The sequence below is a fragment of the Natator depressus genome, chromosome 4 (assembly GCF_965152275.1).
Source record: "Natator depressus isolate rNatDep1 chromosome 4, rNatDep2.hap1, whole genome shotgun sequence".
Lineage (NCBI taxonomy): Eukaryota > Metazoa > Chordata > Testudines > Cheloniidae > Natator > Natator depressus.
The window spans coordinates 50,892,745-50,916,730 of NC_134237.1; the positions used below are offsets into that span (position 1 = coordinate 50,892,745).

Here is a 23,986-nt window from a genome sequence, read left to right on the forward strand (position 1 = left end):
CTTCCTGCCTCATCTTGTGGACACAAAACCAAGTCTTGTGATGTAAGAAAATATATAATAATTAGTTTTCCACCTAGTTAAGCCAACCACTGAACCTACTGCTAAGGCAGGGTACTTCCTTGTGTATATTTAAGCTATTGCAGAGGCTGAATCCACTACTAATGCAACAAGCTTCTCTGAACATTCAACAGGGAGTCCTTAAATGTATTATTATACAGCATAAGTGCAGACACACTGTCTTGCTTGCTCTGCCTGACCACAGGCTCTCCAGGGGCAGCGTAACAAAGCATGCGTCCAGCAACAAGCCCACAGGGAGCACAACACCCAGCATGAAGTGAAGTCAATATGTGCAAACAGAATTTCAGATGAAAATAATCATAACGGCAGTCGTTATGATTATTAAATATTGATATTACAGTAAAACCTAGAGGCCCCAATTAAGGCTTCAATTTACTAGACCCTTTACAAACACATACTAAAACATGGGGTGGAATTCTGGCTCCGCTGACTTCAACAAGGTATTTACAAATCTTGGTATTTTACAATATGTATTTAGTACCAATGCATGAAAGATGTATTGGGATTTTTAGATAAAATGCACTACATTATTTTAAGACTTAATACATGGAAGAAAATTACCTTTGCCTTCTCTGGGTTTCTTCTTTATACCTAAATCTGGAGAACCATTGGAAATGGCTGACTGTTGGGTCTTTGGTTTACGGCCAGCTGTATATGACATTTAAAAATAAAATTGTAAGACATACATATAATAGAAATAATTAACATCTTATGTCTGAGTGGTAATTCACATTTCTCATGTTATTTCCCTTATTATATTGTATGGACAAATAGGCCTTTATCAAGTAGGCTAATTTAAAATCTTATATTATTATAAGGTAAGATTATTTATTTTGCAAGTCACAACACTAAGTCACAAACTAATACTAAGTTTGATTGTGGATTTCGTAAGTCAACGTAACTCAGTTCCAGATGAGTTAAATATAAGGTATGCGCTAAACATAAAAATTAACACACTTACAAGTTTGCATTCCTTTGGTCTGATGTCAGTAATAATTACTGCTATATTAATTTAAATATCTTGTCCATTGTATTTTATGCTTCCTTTCAGAAGAACTAATTTGTTTTACAAAAAGATTAATAAATATAAGGAATACAATTTTTTAAGAAATCTGACCATTGAAATTGTACTTTTTTTTTTTTTAACCTATATGGAAAACAGCTCTTACATTAAAAATCCCTTCATTACTCTGCAACTGTGGAGCAGAAACACATTTTACAGTAGAAGAACATTATGACACCACTGAAGCAGAGGTCAAAACATGAAGTACTACATCCCTTCATTTCTCTTTAACCTTTTGTCCGTTAAAGGGCTAGGAGCGAGAGTCTGTGCTGTACTTCCAAGAGGCGCAGCACCAAACTCACAGCGCACGTAGAGGGGGGGCTAAGGTGATTGTAAGCCAATTTTCTACTTTCTTGATGCTGGGCTGCTTTCCTTTGTGACTCTCAGAATTATTTAGACAGCCTTCGGGGCCTAAGTTATAGCATCCTCTCCGTGGCTGCCTATGATCCCCCTGCCTGAAATCTCTGCAGTGGTGCATGCTATGGCCATGCCCTGGCATGCCTTTCCTGCCCCCAGTTATGCTCCCAACAGGAGGGCTTGCAATGGGGGGGCCTAGGAAGGCAGCTTTACAGTTGATTTCCTCAGGTTCTTGTGCCAAGGGAATCCTTCCCCAGCCAGATTTGGTGCTTTCAGAGCCACTCTATGGCCCTTTAACGCAGCATAAAGGGGCCAGAGCAAGGGGTGAAGATCTCACCCTAGGTCAGCAAGCTGAAGAGAGTTTGTGTTTCTGTTCAAGGCTAAAGAAAACTTCAACCAATACCTCTCGTATCTTAGTAACATGAACACAAATTACTCCTGAAGAAAAGTATTGTGCATCAAACACTGAAATTTAACAACATGTATTTTTATGGAGGTGCCAGTTGCAGTTCCATAGTTAAGGCAGAAGTGAGTCTTACACTTAAAGCAAAAAGAAAAGGAGTACTTGTGGCACCTTAGAGACTAACCAATTTATTTGAGCATGAGCTTTCGTGAGCTACAGCTCACTTCATCGGATGCACTTAAAGCAGGGTATCAAACTCTTTGTAATGTACAAAAAATAGAGCAGATCCCTCCCAAAAATCATAGAACTTACTCTTTGACTATAACTCTGTCTGGTAGCGACACAATAGTAGGTTAGGGAAAAGTGTTTTTTAAAAAGTCTGTTTACTCTAATCTGGGACCACAAACATTAAAATTACTTAATCATAAAGATCACTTCAGGAAGGAGCTACAGTTGTTTGGATGCCTTAACTCTGCATTTCCATACCATGTTTGCATTTCTGTTAAGTTAGACATAATGAACTCCTTGGATTTATACCGCTTTATCCCTGTACTGTACTTTATCCTAAACTACTGCTGTGTCCTCCATCTTAATGTACTTTTTGTCTGTAAATCTTTAGAAATCTCTGTCATACAGAAGCATCTCTATATATGTGAATGATTCTGGTGCCTCAATGAAAACTGCTATTTTACTATTTGCCACAGGGAAGTCTAGCCTGCTGCCGTCCTCTGAAGGCAGTGCCACTTAGCAGATGCATATGAGTTTGGAGAATTTCAGTGTTTTAAGATGATTTACATTTGCTACATACATTTTTCTATTAAATAAAATATACAAAACTCTTAAAACTGTACAACTCTCCAAATTCATGTATTCCCCTGCTGAGTAGCATTTCCTTCATCAATGGGTGTCAAGCAAACAAGCAAGAAAGTAGCTTCCTCCTTTAATAATTTAATTCTTATATTTATTTTTTAAAATTGGTGATTTATGGATTTTATAATTTGATACAATGGTTAAAAAATTTACAAATTAGAGTCCAGTTAGTCACATAATGGAGCTGAAGCTTATAGTGACAATGGAATATTTACAAAAGACATATACTGAGGAGGATTACTGCCCACTGAAGGCACATTTTTAAAGGAAAATACTTTGCTGATGCTATGGTTTAGTCACGCCTGCTTCAACCGAGGCAACAGCTAAACTACTAAATTCAGAGAGGAAGCAGGATTTTTTAAAAAAAATAAAACAATAAAAATGAAAAAGTGGAAAGAAGAGACAGAGACATTCTGTGGAAAGAAGAAAGTCCCAAAAGGCGCACACACACAATTGGCTGCACTGCAGTTGTGTAAGGGCATGGCTACACTTGCAGATATAGAGCACGTTGAGTTAAACCAGCCTTCGTAGAGTGCAGTAGGGAAAGTGCTGCAATCTGTCCACACTGACAGCTACAAGCGTACTGGCATGGCCACATTAGCAGATCTTGCAACGGCCAGAGAGAGCAGTGCATTGTGGTAGCTATCCCAGCATTCAAGTGGCTGCAACGTGCTTTTCAAATAGGGGTGGGTGGGGTGGAGTGTGACAGGGAGTGTGTTGTGTGTATGTGGGAGGAGAGACAGTGGGTTGGGGGGGGCTGAGAGTATGTCAGCATGCTGCCTTGTAAGTTCAGACAGCAGCAGACACCCCTGTCCCCCGCCTCTCTCTCTCACACACAGCATTCCACACTAATGGTTGCTTTGTCTCAGAGCAGATAAGCATGCCGCCTGTCAGAAACGGAGCTTTCAAAGGGCATACCCGCATTCCTACAGCAAGTTCAAAACAATGACAAGAGTGGCCACTTGACTTAAGGGGATTATGGGTCGTTTTCGGAGGCTGATCAGAGCGCAGTAATGCAACACCTTGTTCACACTGACGCCCGGGCGTTTCAGCCAAGGCGCAAAAAGCGTTAATCTTCTCGCTGAGGTGGAGTACCAGGAGCGCTCTAGCCGTGGAGTCAGAGCACTCTACCCACCTTGCCAGTGTGGACGGGTAGTGAGCTAGGGCGCCCGGGGCTGCTTTAATGAGCTCTACCTAGCAAGTGTAGCCAAGCCCTCAGTCTTTCCGACCAACAATTAGACATTCAAGTTACTGGCACCAAAAACTTGGCCTGCTTGAAGGTTAACTGCTAAGACAGCTTTAGTAACATGACCCAACTCTGGTATATCTGACTGTTTGATAGAGAGAGATTTTGGAGGGTTGTAGATTTTATTTTTCACTGGATATCTGAAGCATCAAAATGGCTGAACAGAGTATTGTTGTAGCTACTGCAGAACTCATTATGGCATTTGGATTTTGACAAAGTTATTTTTCTCCTCATGGTGCTGACAGTAAGAACAATCTTACTACTATATTCAGAAAATAAGCCACAGCTAATGATGGCAAAATGGAGGTACTACTGGAAGTTCAACTACAGTGTCTTAGGTGTTGTCTACACTAAAATCTTAAATTGACCTATATTAGGTCGACGTACAGCCACACTACCCTCTTTGGGTCCGTGATGCGTGTCCTCACCAGCAGTGCTTCCACCAACCTCAGAGAGGCAGTGTGAGGAGCTGAAAGTCCAGTCTCTCAGCTCTGCTGGCAGCTCCCCACAGGCTACTGGGCTCCCGGCAGGCTGCACCCCACCTCAGCTCCTCATTCCCCATTGGGAGCAGGGGAAGCCACCCGGGGCTTCTCACCTCCCCATTCCCTGCTAGGAGTGCAGTGGGGGGGTTGGGGGGGAAGCCGCCCGTGGCTTCTTGCCCCCAGGAGCGGGATCCAGCTGCCTCGACTTCTCAGCCCCTCGCTTCCCCCTCTGGGAGTCGGGCAGCCTTGTCAATTTGACAAGACAGCCAACAGCCAGGAGCAGGCACCCAGCCTCCTGGGCTTCTTGCCCTGGCTCCCAGCTGTGAGCAGGCTCCAGCTACCCAGCTCTCCAGGAAAGCTGGGAACAGTTGTGCTCTAGCTGCCCAGCTTTCTTGTCAATTTCACACTCCCATCCCATTTCTGCTGGAGAAATGAAAGCTCCATGAAAGCCATGACAAGAGAGCTAACAGCCCATGTAAGTAACAGAGTGTCTACACAGACACTGTGTCACCCTAGCTACACCATCATAAGCCCTATGCCTCTCATGGAGGTGGAGTTATTATCTCAGTGTTCTGGGGCACTTACATTGGAAGGACATGGCTGTAGTGTAGACACTGACATGATTCGGTTGATGTAAGCTGCCTTACATCAACCTAACTGTGAACTGTACACCAGGCCTTAGCATCTAGTGTGAGCTGTGAACCTCAGCCCTAGTAGGAGGAAAAGGAGCATGTTTCAGCCTATAAAGTCACTGTTCACAAGGACCCACCCACAAACACTTTCAATGAAACACCTGGCGCTAATGTGCATTCTACAGTTCTTAAACCCCCCTCTCCACCCCAGGCAATAATTTATACAGATGTCATTTCCTCTCATGGTGGCCTGAACTTGTTTCTGATGTGGCATTTGGAATTATTTGAAATGGTATTTAAGGCAACCATATATTAAAAACAGTATCTTTAAAAGGGCCCTTAGATAAGCAAGAATGTCTAACACACCAAGATTTTCACAGGTTTCAACTATTAAATTGTTTCAAGAAACTTAGAATTTTATTTATATTTGAGATACTCTTTGTGACTTATGGAAGAAATTATACATATTCCAGAGAATATTTACAGACAAATTCTGTCTTAAATCCTTTAATTTTTTCCAGTGTTGCCTCCTTTTCTTATCCTTATTTTTTCAATCTTTTTTCTTATGATTTAACAAACCATATTCTTTTGCTTATGCTTTCCCCCTTCTTTTATTGCATGCTCACAGCTCAGAGTTCACTTTGTACACATTAGCATATGAGTGGGGATACTGTCAAAACTATCTCCACCTGAACCAGAAACTTTGCATACAATACTTTGGACTAGGGATAAAATATGCTTAAAATCTCTTACTTTAAATAAAAGTCATGTGTACCTTTTTTCTTTTTCATTGGCTCACGGATATCAGGGGATGTTGGAACAGGAGACATATCCATTGGTTCAGACTCCTCAGTTGACACCTCCACTACAGTCTCTGTTATCACATCTGGCCTCATCGCAGCATGGATAAACTCTGGGGTTGACACACATGGAGGGACAAAGACTTCCACTAAAGAAAAAAAATGCACAAGATAAAGGAGCTGGGTAGAAACTTTATTATGTCGTAAATCAAATTATTTACAGCAAAGAACCTGGAAGGGACCTAAGATTCAGGGACCAAATCACGCAAACTTTACATAATTTGTCACTCAGGAGCTCAATCCAGTCCCCAAAACATGCATATACAAGTCAATGTTATTAGACATATGGCAAGGACAGGTATCTAAAAGTTCAATCTAGGTCTCACTAAAGTCAGTAAGAATGTTGCTATTCACATCAGAGGGAGCAGCAACTTGTCTAAAGGGCAGAAATAAGACTAGAGACTTAAATAAACTGTTTGCTGCAAGGTCAGTAACATTCTTTCTTAACATAGTAAGAAAGCATTGTACAATATTAAAAATAAGTGAAAGATAAATGGCTGCATTTTAAATCAGATACGTTTAAGTACTAGTGAAACTTTCCACGTTCCTCTTTAAAGCCCAAATTTAACTTTTTCAAAAATGGGTAGGAGTTAAGATGTGGCATTTTGATATTTACTGACGTTAATGGCCCACCAGCAGTTCTATCATACACTCCTATTTTCATAAGTTTATAACTTATCCATGATTACAAACCACTATAGAACTGAACACACCATTAAGTTTAATCAAAATGTTACATATGCATATAGGAGAGTCCCCTTTGTCCCCACTTAAAACTATGAAACTGTTTAAAATTCAGCATATTAAAAAAAGAAAGAGATTAGCTTACAATTTTAGTTGTATTTTTGCACATGTATTTCAAAAATCGTTTTTAGGTGAATTTTTGAAGACTGGTCATCTAAAACGTACATTCAGGCTTATAAGTATTTTTTGTTATTTATTAAAAGTAGCCAGATTACCTTTTTTCAGCTACTGGACATGAACTATTGTCCTCACTTGATTAATTGATTTTCATGTATAACTTGTATCACCCCCTAGCACAGGTTGTATGCTACATTATATCACCCAACAAATTATATAGTACATAATGTCTCCAAAGGAGCCATTATGGCTTACCTAGTTGGAAATCCATTTTTTTTTAATAAATACAGATTCAGCCAAGGAGCCATAACTGTTCTAAATAAGACTCTAGTAGAGTTAGGGGGCAACTATACATTTGTTATATATTTACACGATAGGAAAATTTCTCAAGCAAACATTAAAATATAGCAAAACTCATGAGAAACTTATAATCCTTAAATATTATTACAGCACTTGAAAAAGAGATAAACTTAGCTACTAAGAACTATGGCCCCAATCCCATAGACACTTAAACTCATGCACAATTACACATGAGTAGCCCTAATGAAGGGAACAGGGCTAATCACATGCATAAAGTTGAGTACATGCTTATGTTTTTGCAGGATATGTTACTATGGATTGGATTTCAACCACAAAAACAAAATTCAAAGTCAAGTTGCAATTAATGAGTTATACTTTTGATATATACATATTTAAACAAAAAATATCCAAGTTGTATTAAATATTTTTAATTGATTTTAGAATGGCCTAAATTGAGGGAACAAAAAAAATCATCTCACATCTTTTGAAAGTGGCTTCTTTCCCAAGCATTCAAATGATTTCTACATTCACCAAAGTATCCAAACTTTATAATGTGACAGATTCTCATTTGTCTTTATTACAGGTGGGGCTCAGAGCAGTGCTTATTATTAAGGTTGCCCACACTTTCCAACTGTTTTCAGATGCTTATAACTTTGCAAAACTCTTAACAATTTGGGCTGAAATTTTCATGCCAGGTGTCCAGCTCCGGCTGAATTTTTTTGGAATATTTCAGCCACAGCAATTCAGTCATTTCCAAAAATAAGGCTATGGGGAAATATGCTGTTTTGCCCATATAAAAAAAAATCTGGCAACTTTTTTGTTTTCGTAGCTCCTGTGTTCATCCACTTTGGAAAAGCGACTTGAAATTTGGCAAGGGGTGGGGGAGGACTTTATGTCAGGGACGTGCCTTTTCTATTCCTGTGAAAATACATCCAAATTTGGCCAAGTTATAAATCTCAAGAATCGTGGTTCACAAAACTCAGTAGAGACTTGCTAGAGCTTCACAGTTAAATTCCCTGAAGACTCCACCTGCACTGAGCATGCTCTAGCCTGGGTTCCGTCAGGACTTTCCCTGCAATTGCAGCCGAGTTGCCAGTGGAACAGAGGTCAGAGAATCTGTCTCTCCTGTGCACTCAATGCTCCACCTGCTGGGCCCAGGCAGCATGGAGGAGGAAACTGCCCTATTCTTCTAGTGAAGAGGAGACAAGAGCCAGAACCAGAGGAGGGAGGGGAGTAGACTGAGACCAGGACCCTGGGGGCAGGGAGAGAGCAATCTTAATTAGGCCTCCATGTGCATAGGGATTATGATGCAGTCTTTAATTATGACCACATGCTATTTTTTCCACAAGATCCCTGCCTCATTCAGTTCACCAAATGAATGGTGCTCGTTTAATAAGCAGCTATTCAATATTTTGGTTTCAATGTATTGTTTAAACGAGCGATCCCATGCCTTACTTACTGTACACTATTCAAACCCAACTCCAAAGACAGAATTATCTTTGTGGGCTTTCCTATGGCACTCATCATTATGCTGAGTGCTTCACAGATATTAAATTATTTTCACAACACGCCGTAGACATGAGGAAGTATGGTTATCCACATTTTATAGATGGGGAACTGAGGCACAGCGAGATTAAGGTCAAGAGTATCCACTAATTTTGGGTGCCCTAGGTGAGATGCCTAGGACCTGATTTTTCAGAGTGCTTAGCATTATATAGCATTTTATATATTCAAAGCACAGCTTCTATACATGTGAGTTGCAGCTGTGGGCACTCAATACTTCTGTACATCAGACCAAAGGGTCGCAAGTCAGGCACCCAGAAAATAAGGAACACACAATTAGTGAATACCTGTGAAATGTTTGGTTAAAGTGATTTGCCTAGCATCACAGAGGGAGGGACAGAATCCAATTATCTAGGGCAGCATTCAACTGCCTTAACCATGAGATCATACTTTCATCTCCTACAACTCTGCCTCACTAGCTACACACCTTCCAACTTCTTCAACAAATGAAGCAGGAGTCCTACAGACAACAGACTCCTTCATTATACAACCCTGATTTATCTCCAGAGTAGGTCCATCCTGTGCAAAAAAAAATAGTAATGATATGACCACATAAAGACTGTATCATAACATATACACACAAGGGGTCCAAATTAATATGGCATCGACAACTTACATTCTGGCATTTCCTAACTTTTGAGTGCTTGACTTTGCAGCCTCACTAATGTTCTTTTAATGTAGTTTGTGTGGTTGTGTAATTATACTAAGATACATCGGTAGCTACTTTTCAGAGGTGCTGACAACCCTCAGTTCCCACTGAGTTCAACGAGAGTCTTCGATACCCAGCACTTCTGAAAATTAGACCCATGCCTTCTGTGTATGATTTAGTCTCCTCTGTAATAAAATGGAAAAGTTAGACTGGAATTCTCTTGTAGGAATGTAACTTGGTTCTTTATCAGGCAAATTAGGGGTCAGGCTTAGAACAATTTATGAAACAAACTAGAAACAAAGCTGACTGGTGTAAGTTTCATGTCTGCAATTTTTCACGCCCAAAAAAGTTTTATGTATAAATCTAGCTAAAAATGTCATACTTTAGCCTTTATAAAAGAGAAAAAAATCATCATGTATCTCCATTGTGTGTGACTGAAGGGATAACCTATTTAAAGGGTCATGGACACTGAATGGACCATGTCTAACAGAAAGCACTATTTACAATGGTTTTAGAACTACCTCAATGCTTTTGATCCTCAGCTCATTAGGATGAGAAAGTTTCTAGAAGTGAGACATTCCATCTGAAGGAAGAATTCACTGTCACTTCGTAAAAGTACCATGGTGCCTATTGCTTTGCAAGGAAATAAGCGTTAGGCAAAGACTTTTCAAAGCTATCCTACCGTTAAAACTAACTAATGTGCCAAGATCCTGCCTCAGAAGGGTGAAAATTGTTAGGAGTATATCCCTTTCAGGATAGAGACACCAAATAAAACCTCTCACAAACCTGGGGAACTAAAACAAATCAAACAATTGTTTTGAAATGAGAAAACAAATGTATTTAACATCTTACAGTCCTCAATATAAGCAAGCTCCTTGTAAATCTGGTTATTAAATTAGTGAAGGGAGAAAGATCTTATACAATATGCAACTGTGGTTGACATACCAGGACTCCTGGCATCTCTCAAGCAGGTAGGAGACTCCATATGAAGCAAAGCCTCTGCAGCTTCAATTGTTTTATCTGTGCAGTGCACATTGCTGCCATGAACTGATGCTTCCACTGCAAAATAATACAAAACATAATCATACAAGGTTATTTATAAGAGGGTCACAGGTGCTGTAATACAACCTCCTTACATGATTCAACATACATTTGAATTGTGTTGTACAAGGTGAAACCCAAGAGAAATCTGACAGATGTCATTACACCAAGGGCTTTATGCTAATAACAATAAAACATGTTTTAGATAGATCAAAGGCAACTAGAAACCAATGTCCCCACTTCTTAAACTGGATTTTGGTTAGTCAGTGAGAATACAGTTCCTGGTAGGTAACTAAGGGATTACAAGATAGGCCTTTGAGATTTGACTTCTGCCTTAATTTTAAACCAGAAAAAACTGATTTTTAATAAGGATAGTTATAGATAAACTGTTGTCTACACAAGGAGTTACTATTTAGATGCATAGCCAAGCACTGTCCCATTAAAGCCCAAGGGTCACCTAGTAATGTTTTCAGTTCATTTGGGCAGAACAGGTAAACAACAAAAAATGTAGTCTGCATAACAGATCTATCTGATTCTATGTTCTATTACCTCACCTTAACTACAACTTCACAGAGATGGGGGTTAAGAGTGTAAAGCTGCATAGTAGAAAACTGCTAAGTGAGAGCTGGGAAGAGAGAACGAACTACTAAATATTTCGCTTTCAACTTAAATCTTGCAAACACCAAGTTATTAAACAAAAAGTTTTAAAATTAAATCTAGCTGTAGCATACATTTCAAATTATACCTTGACACAGGACACATGTGTTAACATGAGCACAGCAATAGCATTTTTTCTAATAACAAGCAAGCTGAATTTTAAGTTTAAAATATCACTACATTCAAGGCCAATTCTCTACTCCTCTCCCTTGGACAAGGTTTTTAAAACCAGCAACTCCATAAACACCTGTTGCACATCACTGACACTCTCACCAAGGTACCCTGTCCCTCTCCAGTTACTCTTTCCATTTATGGAAATCTGCTCAAAGCTAAATCGTTCCTGCAAGGCAGCCAATGTCTGAGCGAATCTATCTTTAGAGTAAGCAGAGTCACCTATCTCCAGCGTCAATGAACTAAAGAGGATTCAACTAGTAACTCTACTGGAACTTCAAGACACCTATCCAATTACTAAACATTCTGGTGAACAACCTGACATCACTTAACTAAAAAGTAGGGAAAATACCCAAACTATGAACTATTACATCTGGTGCAGGAAAAATAAATTGTTCAGATATATACAAAGTTATGTGATACATGGGGGGGAATAAGGTCTCTTTCTAGCATGGTCTCCAGCTAATGTTACTAAAAGGCAGGGACTGAGAAATATACCGAACACCTACTTGCCAAAGGACTAAACATACTAGTCCAGAAGCACATATGAGAAGGGCATTATCAGCAAGGCCCTGGGACAATGCAGTGCCTTGATGAAAAACCTAGCTCCCCAATCAGCTGGCTACTGACATTTCTAAGAAGGAACTGATCCTGGACTCTAGTTATGGGCTTATCTTTTTGGAGTAGTAGGTGCCTGGTAAATTTGATGTTCCATCACTACTCTATAGCAGCCGGAAAGAAAAAAAAGCCCACTCCAGAGCATCCAGATTGCTGTGAGTTGAAATAGTCTCCACTACTTACTCATCCCCCCTCAACCTTAGCCGCTGTAAGAAGAGGAGGAAGGAATTCTCCAATACCCTCCCCACCTTCCCATGGCTGCTATTTTTGGATCCTCCTGCCTCTGCCCCTGCTCCTGCTAACATTTTCCCAAGCAGCGGCAACTTGAAATTGACATGATTCTGCCAGTTTCACTGGTGCCCAGCATTCTGAAGAGCAGCAATGAAAATTGACCAGTTTTGCACTGTCACTGTCCCCACACACGCAAAACAAACTTCTGTGTAAAAGCTTCCACTATACAGTAGTTGATGGCTCAGCCCCCACACTCAATAGGTAAAACTTTCCACCAGTCAGTCATAAGTAGAAATAAGAAAAGGAGTACTTGTGGCACCTTAGAGACTAACCAATTTATTTGAGCATAAGCTTTCGTGAGCTACAGCTCACTTCATCGGATGCATACTGTGGAAAGTACAGAAGACGTTTTTATACACACAAACCATGAAAAAATGGGTGATTATCACTACAAAAGGTTTTCTCTCCCCCCACCCCGCTCTCCTGCTGGTAATAGCTTATGTAAAGTGATCACTCTCCTTACAATGTGTATGATAATCAAGGTGGGCCTTCTCCCCCCCCAACACCCACCCCAAAACCCACTCTCCTGTTGGTAATAGCCCCCCCCCGCAAAAAAACACTCTCCTGTTGGTAATAGCTTATCTAAAGTGATCACTCTCCTTACAATGTGTATATTGGGGTGGGGGTGTTGGGGGGGGGGAGAAAACCTGGATTTGTGCTGGAAATGGCCCACCTTAATTATCATACACATTGTAAGGAGAGTGATCACTTTACATAAGCTATTACCAGCAGGAGAGCGGGGTGGGGGGAGAGAAAACCTTTTGTAGTGATAATCACCCATTTTTTCATGGCTTGTGTGTATAAAAACGTCTTCTGTACTTTCCACAGTATGCATCCGATGAAGTGAGCTGTAGCTCACGAAAGCTTATGCTCAAATAAATTGGTTAGTCTCTAAGGTGCCACAAGTACTCCTTTTCTTTTTGCAAATACAGACTAACACGGCTGTTACTCTGAAACCTGTCATAAGTAGAAATGCTATTCAATCAACTAATTATACAATTTCAATTCCACACCAGTCTGGAAACTAAAAATGCAAAGTTATATTTAATGCCGTGTTGCAGCAGTGTTGGTCCCAGGATACTAGTTATATTTTAGATAAAATAGACCCTAAAAAGCTTCCAAACAAGATCTAAAAATTATTCTGATACTTTCCCCTGTGGTCAGCTGTGAAAATTTTCATTTTGTTTTCATTTGCTTTGTCTTAGGAATTATTGTTTGCAGTATTGCTAGTTAGCAGCCTATACCTTTTCAAGATTTATTGTTCTGTACATAAATGCATTATATGAATACAAAACAATTTATGATGGATTTAAGTTCTAAGTAAACTAATTTATACTACTTCTAATTTAATAAAATTGTGTACATCTGTATAAATTTCACATCTGAAGTTGTTAGTCATTTTTTACAGGTGGTACTGGGTTCTGCTCTGCAGTTGAGGAGCACTTGACCTATCACAGGAGCAGAGGCACAAAAGATAGCTTCAAATCACTTTTGCACATCCCCAGTACTGGGGCTGTTTGGGTGCCAGTATAGTCCCAGCTGTACGTAAGAGCAGAGGTTCTCAACCTTTTTCTTTCCGAGTCCCCCGCCCCCCAAAAAATGTTATAAAAACTCCACAGCCCACCTGTACCAAAACAACTGTTTTTCTGCATATCCAGTAAATTAAAAGCTGTATTAAATGGCTAGTTACACAGTTAAACACACACAAACAATATATTTTAAAAAATGGACAATAGAGGCACAAAAATTAAAAAACTGAATTTGTTTTATTCTGTGAAACTTGTTGAGGGTGCTAATCAACAATTCTGTCAAGACATGGGGGAGTATCTTTGACATGCACATGCACAGGTCATGGTCAATGTTCATCCTGATTTGGTACTTCATTTTCATTGATATCATGGCTGAAAATCTGGCTTTGCATAAGTAGATGGTATTAAAGGGGATCAAAATTTTCAGCGCAGCAGAAGCAGCATTGATGAATACATAAGAACACTCATATCAAAATGTCTCCAGCAGCATGTATTTGAACCTGGTTCTGAGGGAGCTGTCTGACAAAATGTCAGTGAGCTCTTCTAACAGTTCTGATGGCATGGGAATGGAAGTTTATCTTCAATGTTCTCACTGTAGCCCACGTGTGTAGCCGTTTCTTCTTTTGTGAGTTCAGGAAAATAATCATTAAATTTGTTAAGCAGACTAGACAGATGCGCTGCTAGCTGAGGTTTAATTACGTCCAAGTTAATGTTTCATTCCTGAATAAAAGAATGTATGAGCTCAAACATATCAGTAGTGCCCCCACAGACATGAACTTTCCAAAGTTGTAGTTTTCTTTTGAATGCCTTAATTGTTTCACGGTGGGCAATAAAATTAATGTTCCCATCTTGCATCATTTTCATTCATCTTATTCATTGAATAGGTCTGTAAGGTAACCCAGTTTTGCCAGCCACACGTGATCTCAGCAAGTTCAGGATTCTTATCATCTAAGAAAGTACGTAACTCTTCCTTGAGATTAAATATATGGGCAAGCATTCTGCCTCAAGATAGCCATCTCACCTCTGTATGCATGACCAAGGAATGGTGCTCTGTACCCACTTCCTCACAAAGTGCAGCAAAACAGCTGGAGTTTGTTGCTCTGGATTTAATAAAATTAATGAGTTACCGCTGCATTCAGAACACTGTGAAGACTTGGTTCAATATCTTTTGCAGCAAGCACCTCTTGGTGTAGAAAGCAGCGTGTCCAAATAGCGCAAGGTACAAAGGCTTTTATTTTTTGCATAACACCAGACTGCTTTCTGGTCACTGCTGTGGCTCCATCAGTGCAGACCTGAATGCAATTAGTTCAACTGATTTTGCTGAAATCATAAAATCATCTAACAGTCTGAAAATGTCATCTGACTTTGTTGTTGCCTTGAGCTCTTTGTAAAACAAAAAAATCTTCATTTCCTTATTCCACACACACACACACACCAAACACAGGCAAGTAAATGGGACATTTTCTAAATGTCTGTGGATTCATCTAGTTGTATAGCAACATCATTGTCACGCAGCCGATCAATACACTGTGAGACTATGTCTTCTGACATAGAAGTGATCTGTTGTTTGACAGTGTCATTTGACATTGGCATTTTTGTCAGTACCTTGGCCTTCTCCTCTCCAAACACTTCCTTTGTTATTTCAATAGCACACGACATTATCAAAGTCTCAGCAATTGTTTATGATTTTTTTGTTTTAGCAATTTTCTGCGCTACTATGAAGGATAACCTTAAAAGCTTTTTATCCACAGTAGTTATGGATTTCATTACTGCTTTAGTACCAAGCAGTTCCTTGGTCTTTCGCTTATCCTTATATAGTTCATGTTTTGTAATTAAATGTCTCTGTAATTTGGAGGGCGTCAAACATTCATTGGACAGTACTTGTGCACAAATTTCACACTGCGGTTGAGGTACATCTCCACTTCAAGAATAAAACCAAAATTCAAATAGATGTCTTTGTATTTCCTAAATTTTGCAAGGCTAATAGCTTTATTCTTCTTAGTCACATCACCTCCTCTGTGTTCTTCACCCCTTATGGTAGTTGAACATGTTGAAGGAAGTTCAGTATTATCACTCTGTGGGTTTTGTTGTTTTGAAGCTGATGGTCAAATTAAAAATGTATCCATATTTGATATATATTGTTTACGTTTACAACAATTTTCCCTGTCCTGTGTAACTTGTCCTGCTCCCACTGAAATAGTAAATGGAGCTATGTAACCTGCAAGGCTGGTGTTAGATTCCCTGGGTCCAGGGAAGAAGCAAACTGGAGTGACCCTTGCATGCTCGTCTCTGGAGGAGGAGCAAGTGCTGGGTGAGAAGACACTGAGGCTGACCTACAGGCGGGGTTGCCCCCATCCCAGGGGCTGATGATGAAGATTGAGCCCCACCTCCCAGGGGCATATGCTTTGGATTCAGCCCAATGTCAACTGTCATTAAATAATAACTGTCCTCTCCCATTGTCTGATCACCCCCCATAATTTCCCCAAACTGAAAATTGATAAAAATACAAAAATTCTTAAAAATTAACACTGATCAATTTAAATTATTAAAAACAAAAGACCCTGAGTTCTGCCAACCCTAAGTACACTATTTTTTAAAACTCCTCTCATCTACCTCTGCATATGTACTATGTGTGTAAAATTCTGTAAAGTACTTAAGTAACCATATAAAAGCATCAGACCAAACATTACAATGTCCCCATCTTGATGGACAAAAAGGGTGTGTTTTTCAATCATGTTAGTTTAATCAAGTTAGCTTAAGATGATCTAAAAGCCCTTTTAAACATTCGTTAAGACAGAGGCCATCACCTTTAAAGCCATGTTAGCTAGCCATGCTCTCCCCTAGGCTTCAACACAGCCATCTAACACAGCTTCAAAACTGTTAGTCTGCCTAAAGAGCATTAAGAGGGCTTTTCAAACATGCAAAGTTAATATAACTGAACACACACAATTGCAGGGAGAAAAAAAAAAATCACCCTATATGATAATTTTCATTTCTTAATGCCAAACATGTACATTTGTGCTTGATCTCTTAAGAGGCACAGTCCAGAACTCACAGCCCAGGCGGAAGAGAGGCGCTTTTTGTCCTCCTCCCAGGCATTTCTGGGGAGTTGGAGCAGCCCTTGTGGTAATACAGATAGCTCTGACGATCAGTCTCAATTACAGTAATGTGTCTCAATCTCTGCAGCACTCCCATTCCAACCCCTTCTTTGGCACAGGCTTGTGAGAGGTCCCAGGATGGCAGCTTTATGGCTATGTTCCACGGTTCCTGTGCTGGAGGAATCCTTCTCTTCCTGAAACCATTTTAGAGCCCCTTTACATCTCTCCAGTCCCTTTTACACTAGACCAGTTTTGTCAAAGACTATTCTAAAAGTCTTTTTTATTCTCAAAATTGTAGTGTGTGTCTGGCAGGAACAGAAACTGGTGAAGCTTTGTAACAGAAAGGGGAACTATAAGAGATATCCTGGAGATTTAATTGGGGAGAAGACTCCCTTTGCCAGCACTGCCATTGCTGCCAAAACAGCAGATGAGACAAATAAGCCAGTTGGCTGACCTTGAAGTCACCAAGAGATCTGGGTGATAAAGCAGAGCAGGTCATTAGACTGCACTCCTCACCACCACCACCACCTTTTTTATCATGTCACCAGGTAAGAGTAGTAAAGAAGGGAGGAAAAGAGGTGCCCCAATAAAATCCAAAACCAGTCATAAACAAACAAACACTCTCACAGGGAAAAATAATTCAGAAGGCGCTACACAGCAAAATGCCTTTCAACAACATTGAATGACTGTCTGGAGTAGCCAACTTTTATTACGTTAGAAACCTCAATTCTCTCTCAACACCTATCATTATGATACATAAGCACTACACCATAGTAAGACAATCTCCTTTTATTTGATTAGGAAAAAAATACTTCTTTACATTTTTTAACATACATGCATAGGTACCTATTCAGCGCAAACGGAAATATCTTTATAACTATACTACTCACTTGCACGTCTGAAAAACTCAATGTAATAAATATCAACTGTATTGATTAATCAATTCAATAAAGACCTAGCTCTGATACCTTAAAAAAAATCGCCTATGAATGAATTACTACCTGCCCAAAGGAGACTAAATAATTCGCTCATGTGGAGATAAAGTTTGTAAAACTGGGTAACAGAATCACAGGAAATGACACTTACCTATTTGGAATAGTTAAAAACTAACATGACGCTCACATTCCATTCTTTACACCAAGTTTTATCTTACTACGTATATGAAACAACTTGATTCTCTCGCACCTTTTAGACAGTTTATAAAATGATGGCATCTACTGAAATGTTTTGTGGAGAAAAAAATTAATTCCTCTTAAAAAAAAAAAAAAGGTATGAACAATCCAACATGCCGAGTGGCTCTTTCTAATCCCTCACCACTAGGAGAGTTAACAGAGTAAAGAAATCAGGAGAGTTTTAATTATTAAAAAGTAGTAAGTACGTCAGTGTTTCTGTTCACTATTACCTAAATGTCGTCTTATTTCATTTCCATCTTTCTAAACAAACATTATGCACAGTAGATTATACAAGGCTCTCAACAGCTGTTACAAAACACCAAACTTGGTAAGTAAGTCTGACAGTGCTGTGCTTCAGCATTACAGAGCAGAATACTGGCAACGTATCCAGTTTTAAAACTAAGAGCATTGTTACAAATAAAATATAGTAACAAAATGAGCTAAAGCAAATAGAAATAAAGCCTGGATTTTTTTTAAGGCTAGTTTAAAAAAAACAACAATTATGCAACAGATCCCTTCCAGTCTTTTTATCTTGATAGCTATCATTACATGGTCAACATTTAACTGCTGCAGCTGATTTACAATACCTTATTATTTAATACCATGTCGCAACTAGAGCAATACTTTAGTGAAGAATTCATAATTCCAAGCATTGAAACTGGACAAATACATGAATGGCAAATGTATTCTAAATGATTTCATAAAGGTCTACAGAAGAACATTATTTTACTTCAATATTTCACATAAAAGAGAAAAACTAAATGTTAGTATTTAAATGATAATTTAATTAAATAGCTAAACTGTGTCTGCATGTATTCATTTAATACTCAGGAACTTTCAGAACAGAATATGCCCACTTGCTGAAAGCAATTTTAGACTATTGGGTGGTTCTTGATAGAAATTTGTTCAGAAATCTAAAAGGGCAGTTTATTTGTAGAACATTTTGAATTCTAGTAATCTGAACTAACTACTTTAAGACTGTCATCTGAAAAATACTTCAGAGTGATAATGAAATCACTTCAGAAAAACAAAACTGAAGAGTAGAAACAAGAATAAATGTTTCCAAACACTAATTTTTGTACAGATATTAGCAAATTATCAGGCCAACATCGAGAGAAATATTTTGCTCTTATGGCCACAATTATTTTTTTTAAATTTTAAGATCAATTCATACCACCAAAGATCAGGACGAACTTTTGAGTCTTGCCACTTTTGAGGTGCGTCTTTGCCCAGGCCTTCATATAGTAACCACAGACTAGCTAGAAATTTTTGCTCTCAGAAACACGTATTAGAAGACCCCCTGAACAGAAAAGCCAAAGCACTAAAGAGTACAATTTCTTAGGATAAAGGCTTCGTTGTCCTAAATCAATTTGACATCATGTAGATACATTAAAATAAGTAGATAAATATGGTGTCTATATACTATGGTGATGGGCATACTAGAATTGTACAGATACTCATATTGCAGTCGTGGAAATGGCTACCAATTAGTTAAAGGGTAGATAAAGACAGACGTTGTGCCCACCACTTCTGCTAAGTAAGGAAATACCTTGCAAACATCTAGGCCTATTCTACTCTAAAGAAATTAAACCAGTGAAAGGTCCCAGCACATTTGTAGAACACTATGTCCACACACAAAAATATCCCAGACAGCCTACCAAGATCTAATAACTGGTTTAAGACACTTTTTAGCAGGCTTAATAAAGTCAAGTCAAAATCATCTGGCTGCTACTGTGGATGCACATAAACTGAAAGCATTCAGCTAATGCTCCCACTATTGTCCCTGTGGCTTTGTGAAACCCGCCAAAATGCACTACTTCTGGGAGCTCAGCTAGGATGAATACCCAGCAGGAATTGAAAAATAAACTGTTTAGGATAGGGCTTCTGTAAATGTGAGGCAAAATTTATATTCAGGATGGCTAGTGTGAACACATTGTTTATGCTTAAACTGATTCAGTTACAAACAGTTCAATTCTCTAGTGAAGACAAGGTCTTGGGCCACAACCAGCTCACCCTATTCACCTTTGTAAGTCCCACTGAAGTCATTCGGCCTACTCTACTTGCCTAAGGCAACAAGGATTTAATCTTCAAATTGCATCTTTCTAAATGATTTAACACCATTAACAGCTCTAGTATTAAGAACAAAAGATAAAAGAACACTAAATTTAAATACACCACTAGTGTTGATCAGGCAATCCTATCCCTACTATTCTTTGTATTCTCTTGGCTTGCTTAAGATGATTCAGACTTCAGTTGTTCCTAGTTTCATACTCTTTTTTTTCCCCCACCAGTGAAAACTGTGGTAACCATTCGGATTTAACCAAATTTAGGTAATTTTATGCAGAATATTTTGGTTAGCAAGGGGCAAGTTCTGTTGGAGGTGAGCTGCTTTTTTTCCTGCATTTTCTTCTTCTTCTTCTAACTCCTATTGGAGTGTCTATTGCTTTTGATTGACAGTGCTTTTTATTTATTATAAATCCAAACACAAATATCGCTCTTTTAAAAATCTGAATTTTAAGAAGTTAAATGAAATAAACAAGCTCATCTTAAATAGTTTGAGGTGTGTGTTGGGCACAGGAGAGACGGGGAGTTCTGTGTACAATAGAAGAGATCTGATTTTACCAAAAACATTTTAATATTCCTTTAGTACACTGATAGACAACAGAGCATTTACATATCAAATGTGTCCATTGTAGTTGTCTCCCAAAGTAAGCAGTAACAATTATTAAATAACATTTAAAAAAATCAAATTAATATTCAACTTGTCAGAGTCTGATTGAACTACATGGTGGTGTCTAATTTAAACTCAAAATTCCAGAGACTTCTTGACTCCATCCTGCAATCCATCCTCCATCGATTGCCTCCAGTTTTAAATACTAGGCCTCTATGAAACCTTCTATGTGACTACTCATGAGTAAGGACACCAGAATTGTATCCTTAAGTTGTAAAGGAAGGACAATGGAGAGAGAAGCATGCCAAATCAACCCAATTGCCTTCTCTGACAAGGTTAATGGCCTAGCAGTGGGTGGGGGGATGCAGCAGATGTTATGTGTCTTGATTTTAATTAAGCTTTTGACACAGTCCCATATGACATTCTCATAAACAAACTAGGGAAATTACAATTAGGTGGATATACAACTATTAGGTGGATATACAACTTGTTGAAAGACCGTACTCAAAGAGTAGTTATCAATGGTTTGCTGTCAAACTGGGAGGGCATATCTAGTGGGGTCCCACAGGGGTCAGTCCTGGGCCTGGTACTATTCAATATTTTCATTAATGACTTGGATAATGGAGTGGAGAATATGTGTATACAATTTTCACAGGACACCAAACTTGGAGGGGTTGCAAGCACTTTGGAGGACAGGATTAGAATTCAAAACAACCTGGACAAATTGAAGAATTGATCTGAAATCAACAAGACGAAATTCAATGAGGAACGAAAAATCAAATTCACAACTACAAAATGGGGAATAACTGGCCAGGCAGCAGTACTGCTGAAAAAGATCTGGGGTTCATAGTGGATCACAAACTGAGTATGAGTCAGGAATGTGATATGGTTACAAAAAAGGCTAATATTCTGGGCTGCATTAAGAGGACTGCCATATGTAAAACACAGGAGGTAATTTTTCAGCTCTATTCAACATTGGTGAGGCCTCAGCTGTCCTCCATTCTCGGCAGCATACTTTAGGAAAAATCCATACAAACTGGAAAGTCCAGAGATGAGCAACAAAAATGATAAAAAGTTTAGAGAACCTGACCTATGAGGAAAGATTTAAAAACTGGGCATGTTTAGTCAAAAGACTAAGGGGGAACCTGAGAATGCTCTTCAAATACATTAAGGGCTGCTATAAAGACAATTGTGATCAACTGTTCACAAGGTTCACTGAAGATAGGACATAAAACAATAGGCTTAATCTGCAGCAACGGAGATTTAGGTTAAATATTGGGAAAATCTTTGTAACTGTAAGGGTAGTTAAGCTTTGAAATATGTTTTGAAGGGAGACTGCAATGGAAGTTTTGAAAAACAGGTTGGACAAAAACCTGAGAAGTGGTGGTCTAGATTTACTTGGTCCTGCCACAGTGCAAGGGGCTGGACTTAATGACTTCTCGAAGTTCTATCCAACCCAACACTTCTATGATTCTATACGTGACATCACAGTCCTAATGATGAAGTCAGCAGTAAAATGTTTATACTGTATCCCAGCTTTAGTTCATTCTTAAAATGCTAATGAACATGGATTAATCTTTGTTTTCAAATATTTCTAAATACATTTCCAGAATGTTTTTGTATGGTATACTTTTGTTGTCATTCATGAAATGTGTTCCAAAAGGCATGCAACACCTTAAAAATACTTTAATTTTAAGTCAAAATTTGTACAATTTACATTTTAATCAAAAAAACTGGGCACATTATGTGGATTTATGCCTGACTTTAAATACATTTAACAGTATTCCAGACAGGTGTGAAGTCTCCAGTCTCAATACTCTAACAGTGGATTCTGTCTATACATCATGGTTTTACAGATAAGGAGCAGTTATGGGAATGAAGAAGAAAAGTGTTAATACTGTACCTCTACAGACATGCAAATAAAATTTATTTTTTATAGACTTATAAATGAAAGAACATTAGCATCCTGCTGCTGGTTGTGCAGATAACTTCTTGGAACAGTGGTTCTCAATTTTTTTCCAATTCTAGGACTCTTTCTATACAAGGACACTGCCTTCCCCTTGCTTCCCAGGTTCTCCAACCCATCTTCCTGGGACCCCGTTCTCATTTAGCAATATTGGAAGGGCAATATCACAACCCTGTTACACCTGTTTGAGACATACGTATACACAGACAAGTTGAGAACCCATTATTTTGAAAAATTATAACACTGCTATATTTATAATTATTTGCAAACAAAAAGTAATAATTTCACTCAGATCCTCTGTCACCCTATGCAGGTCCAACCACTTTTTTCTCTATTCTCCCCACCTCCACACTAAATATACAGGATGATGGCTTCAGTGTATAAGTGATGACCAAATGGAATTTCCCTGGGATATGTTTAGTTGACTGGAGGCATCATTGTTGAGCTACATAAGATTACCTCTCTCAGTGGTCTGAAGATGCTACTTCATTACATTCCCAGTCTCTCTCTCTTTTTTTTTTTTTTTGCTTAGGAGCCACAAGAACCTATGCCTTCTATACAGCTAGGGGTGAATAAAGGTGAGAATACATGGTTCTGGGCCAGGAGAACGCAAGATTTGTATCCAAGGGGGGGACCCACAACCATCCTCCATAAAAAGTGGGAAGCAGGATAGCAGCGGCAGCAAGGCAGTAATGCTTGGAGAATTTTGATTTACTGTAGAAGATCCTTTGGTTGAAATGAATGTGATCCCCTTAATCCATCACCGCAGGTGGGACGGCAAAACCACTCAAGTGATATTTTAATCACAGGGATGTTAAGGAGACAGCTTTCAGTTGGGCTAGACTACAGAGAGAGACTTAAGTTTGCAAGTTTCTCTGTTAATGTAACTGTAGAAGCGTGTTCGGCACGTCTGTGTAGCACACCATGCCCAACGCTTTCCATTACGTTCAGTTTGCTACAGACCACCGTAGCCCCTGCCGCACATATACCCTGCTGGGGGGCGTGGCGGGAAGGTCGAGTCTTCCTTCCGGGCCGTAGGGGGAGGCTGTTGAGGCAGGAGCCCCACGCGCGCTGGTGGAGAAGCGGAGCTGCCTGCTGCAGAGCCAGTGCCTGAAGCATGGGTGCATGGACCCAAACCCGGGCTGGGCCCGCTCACTACAGCTCCAAGCGAGGGGCGGGCAAAAGTCACTCCCACCTCACGAGGAGACTGTCCGCTTCCCTCACCTCTGGCCGGCTTGACACTGAACTTCTCCCGCGGCCAAGCACGGAGACGGCCCCGTCCCAACCGCGCTCCCCCCAGCACTCAGCCATCCCCTTACCCCCCCCCCCCACTTCCGTGTTTACAACCCTCTTCCCTCCAATTCCATACGCGCATTGTCAGCGCCACGGGGAGCTGCCACTCACCCTC

General features: G+C 39.4%; 1 protein-coding gene across 3 annotated transcripts in view; it reads right to left on the reverse strand.

Moving 5' to 3' along the window:
* Nucleotides 1-23,986, reverse strand: part of ELF2 (E74 like ETS transcription factor 2) — a 64,872-nt gene that overhangs the window by 10,141 nt on the left and 30,745 nt on the right. For all 3 annotated transcript variants that reach the window (XM_074950867.1, XM_074950868.1, XM_074950869.1), the window contains 3 exons: nucleotides 10,310-10,423; nucleotides 5,907-6,080; nucleotides 640-726 (listed from right to left, as the gene is read on the reverse strand). In XM_074950867.1, coding sequence (XP_074806968.1) covers nucleotides 640-726; nucleotides 5,907-6,080; nucleotides 10,310-10,423 — 375 coding nt within the window. The remainder of the gene's footprint in view (nucleotides 1-639; nucleotides 727-5,906; nucleotides 6,081-10,309; nucleotides 10,424-23,986) is intronic.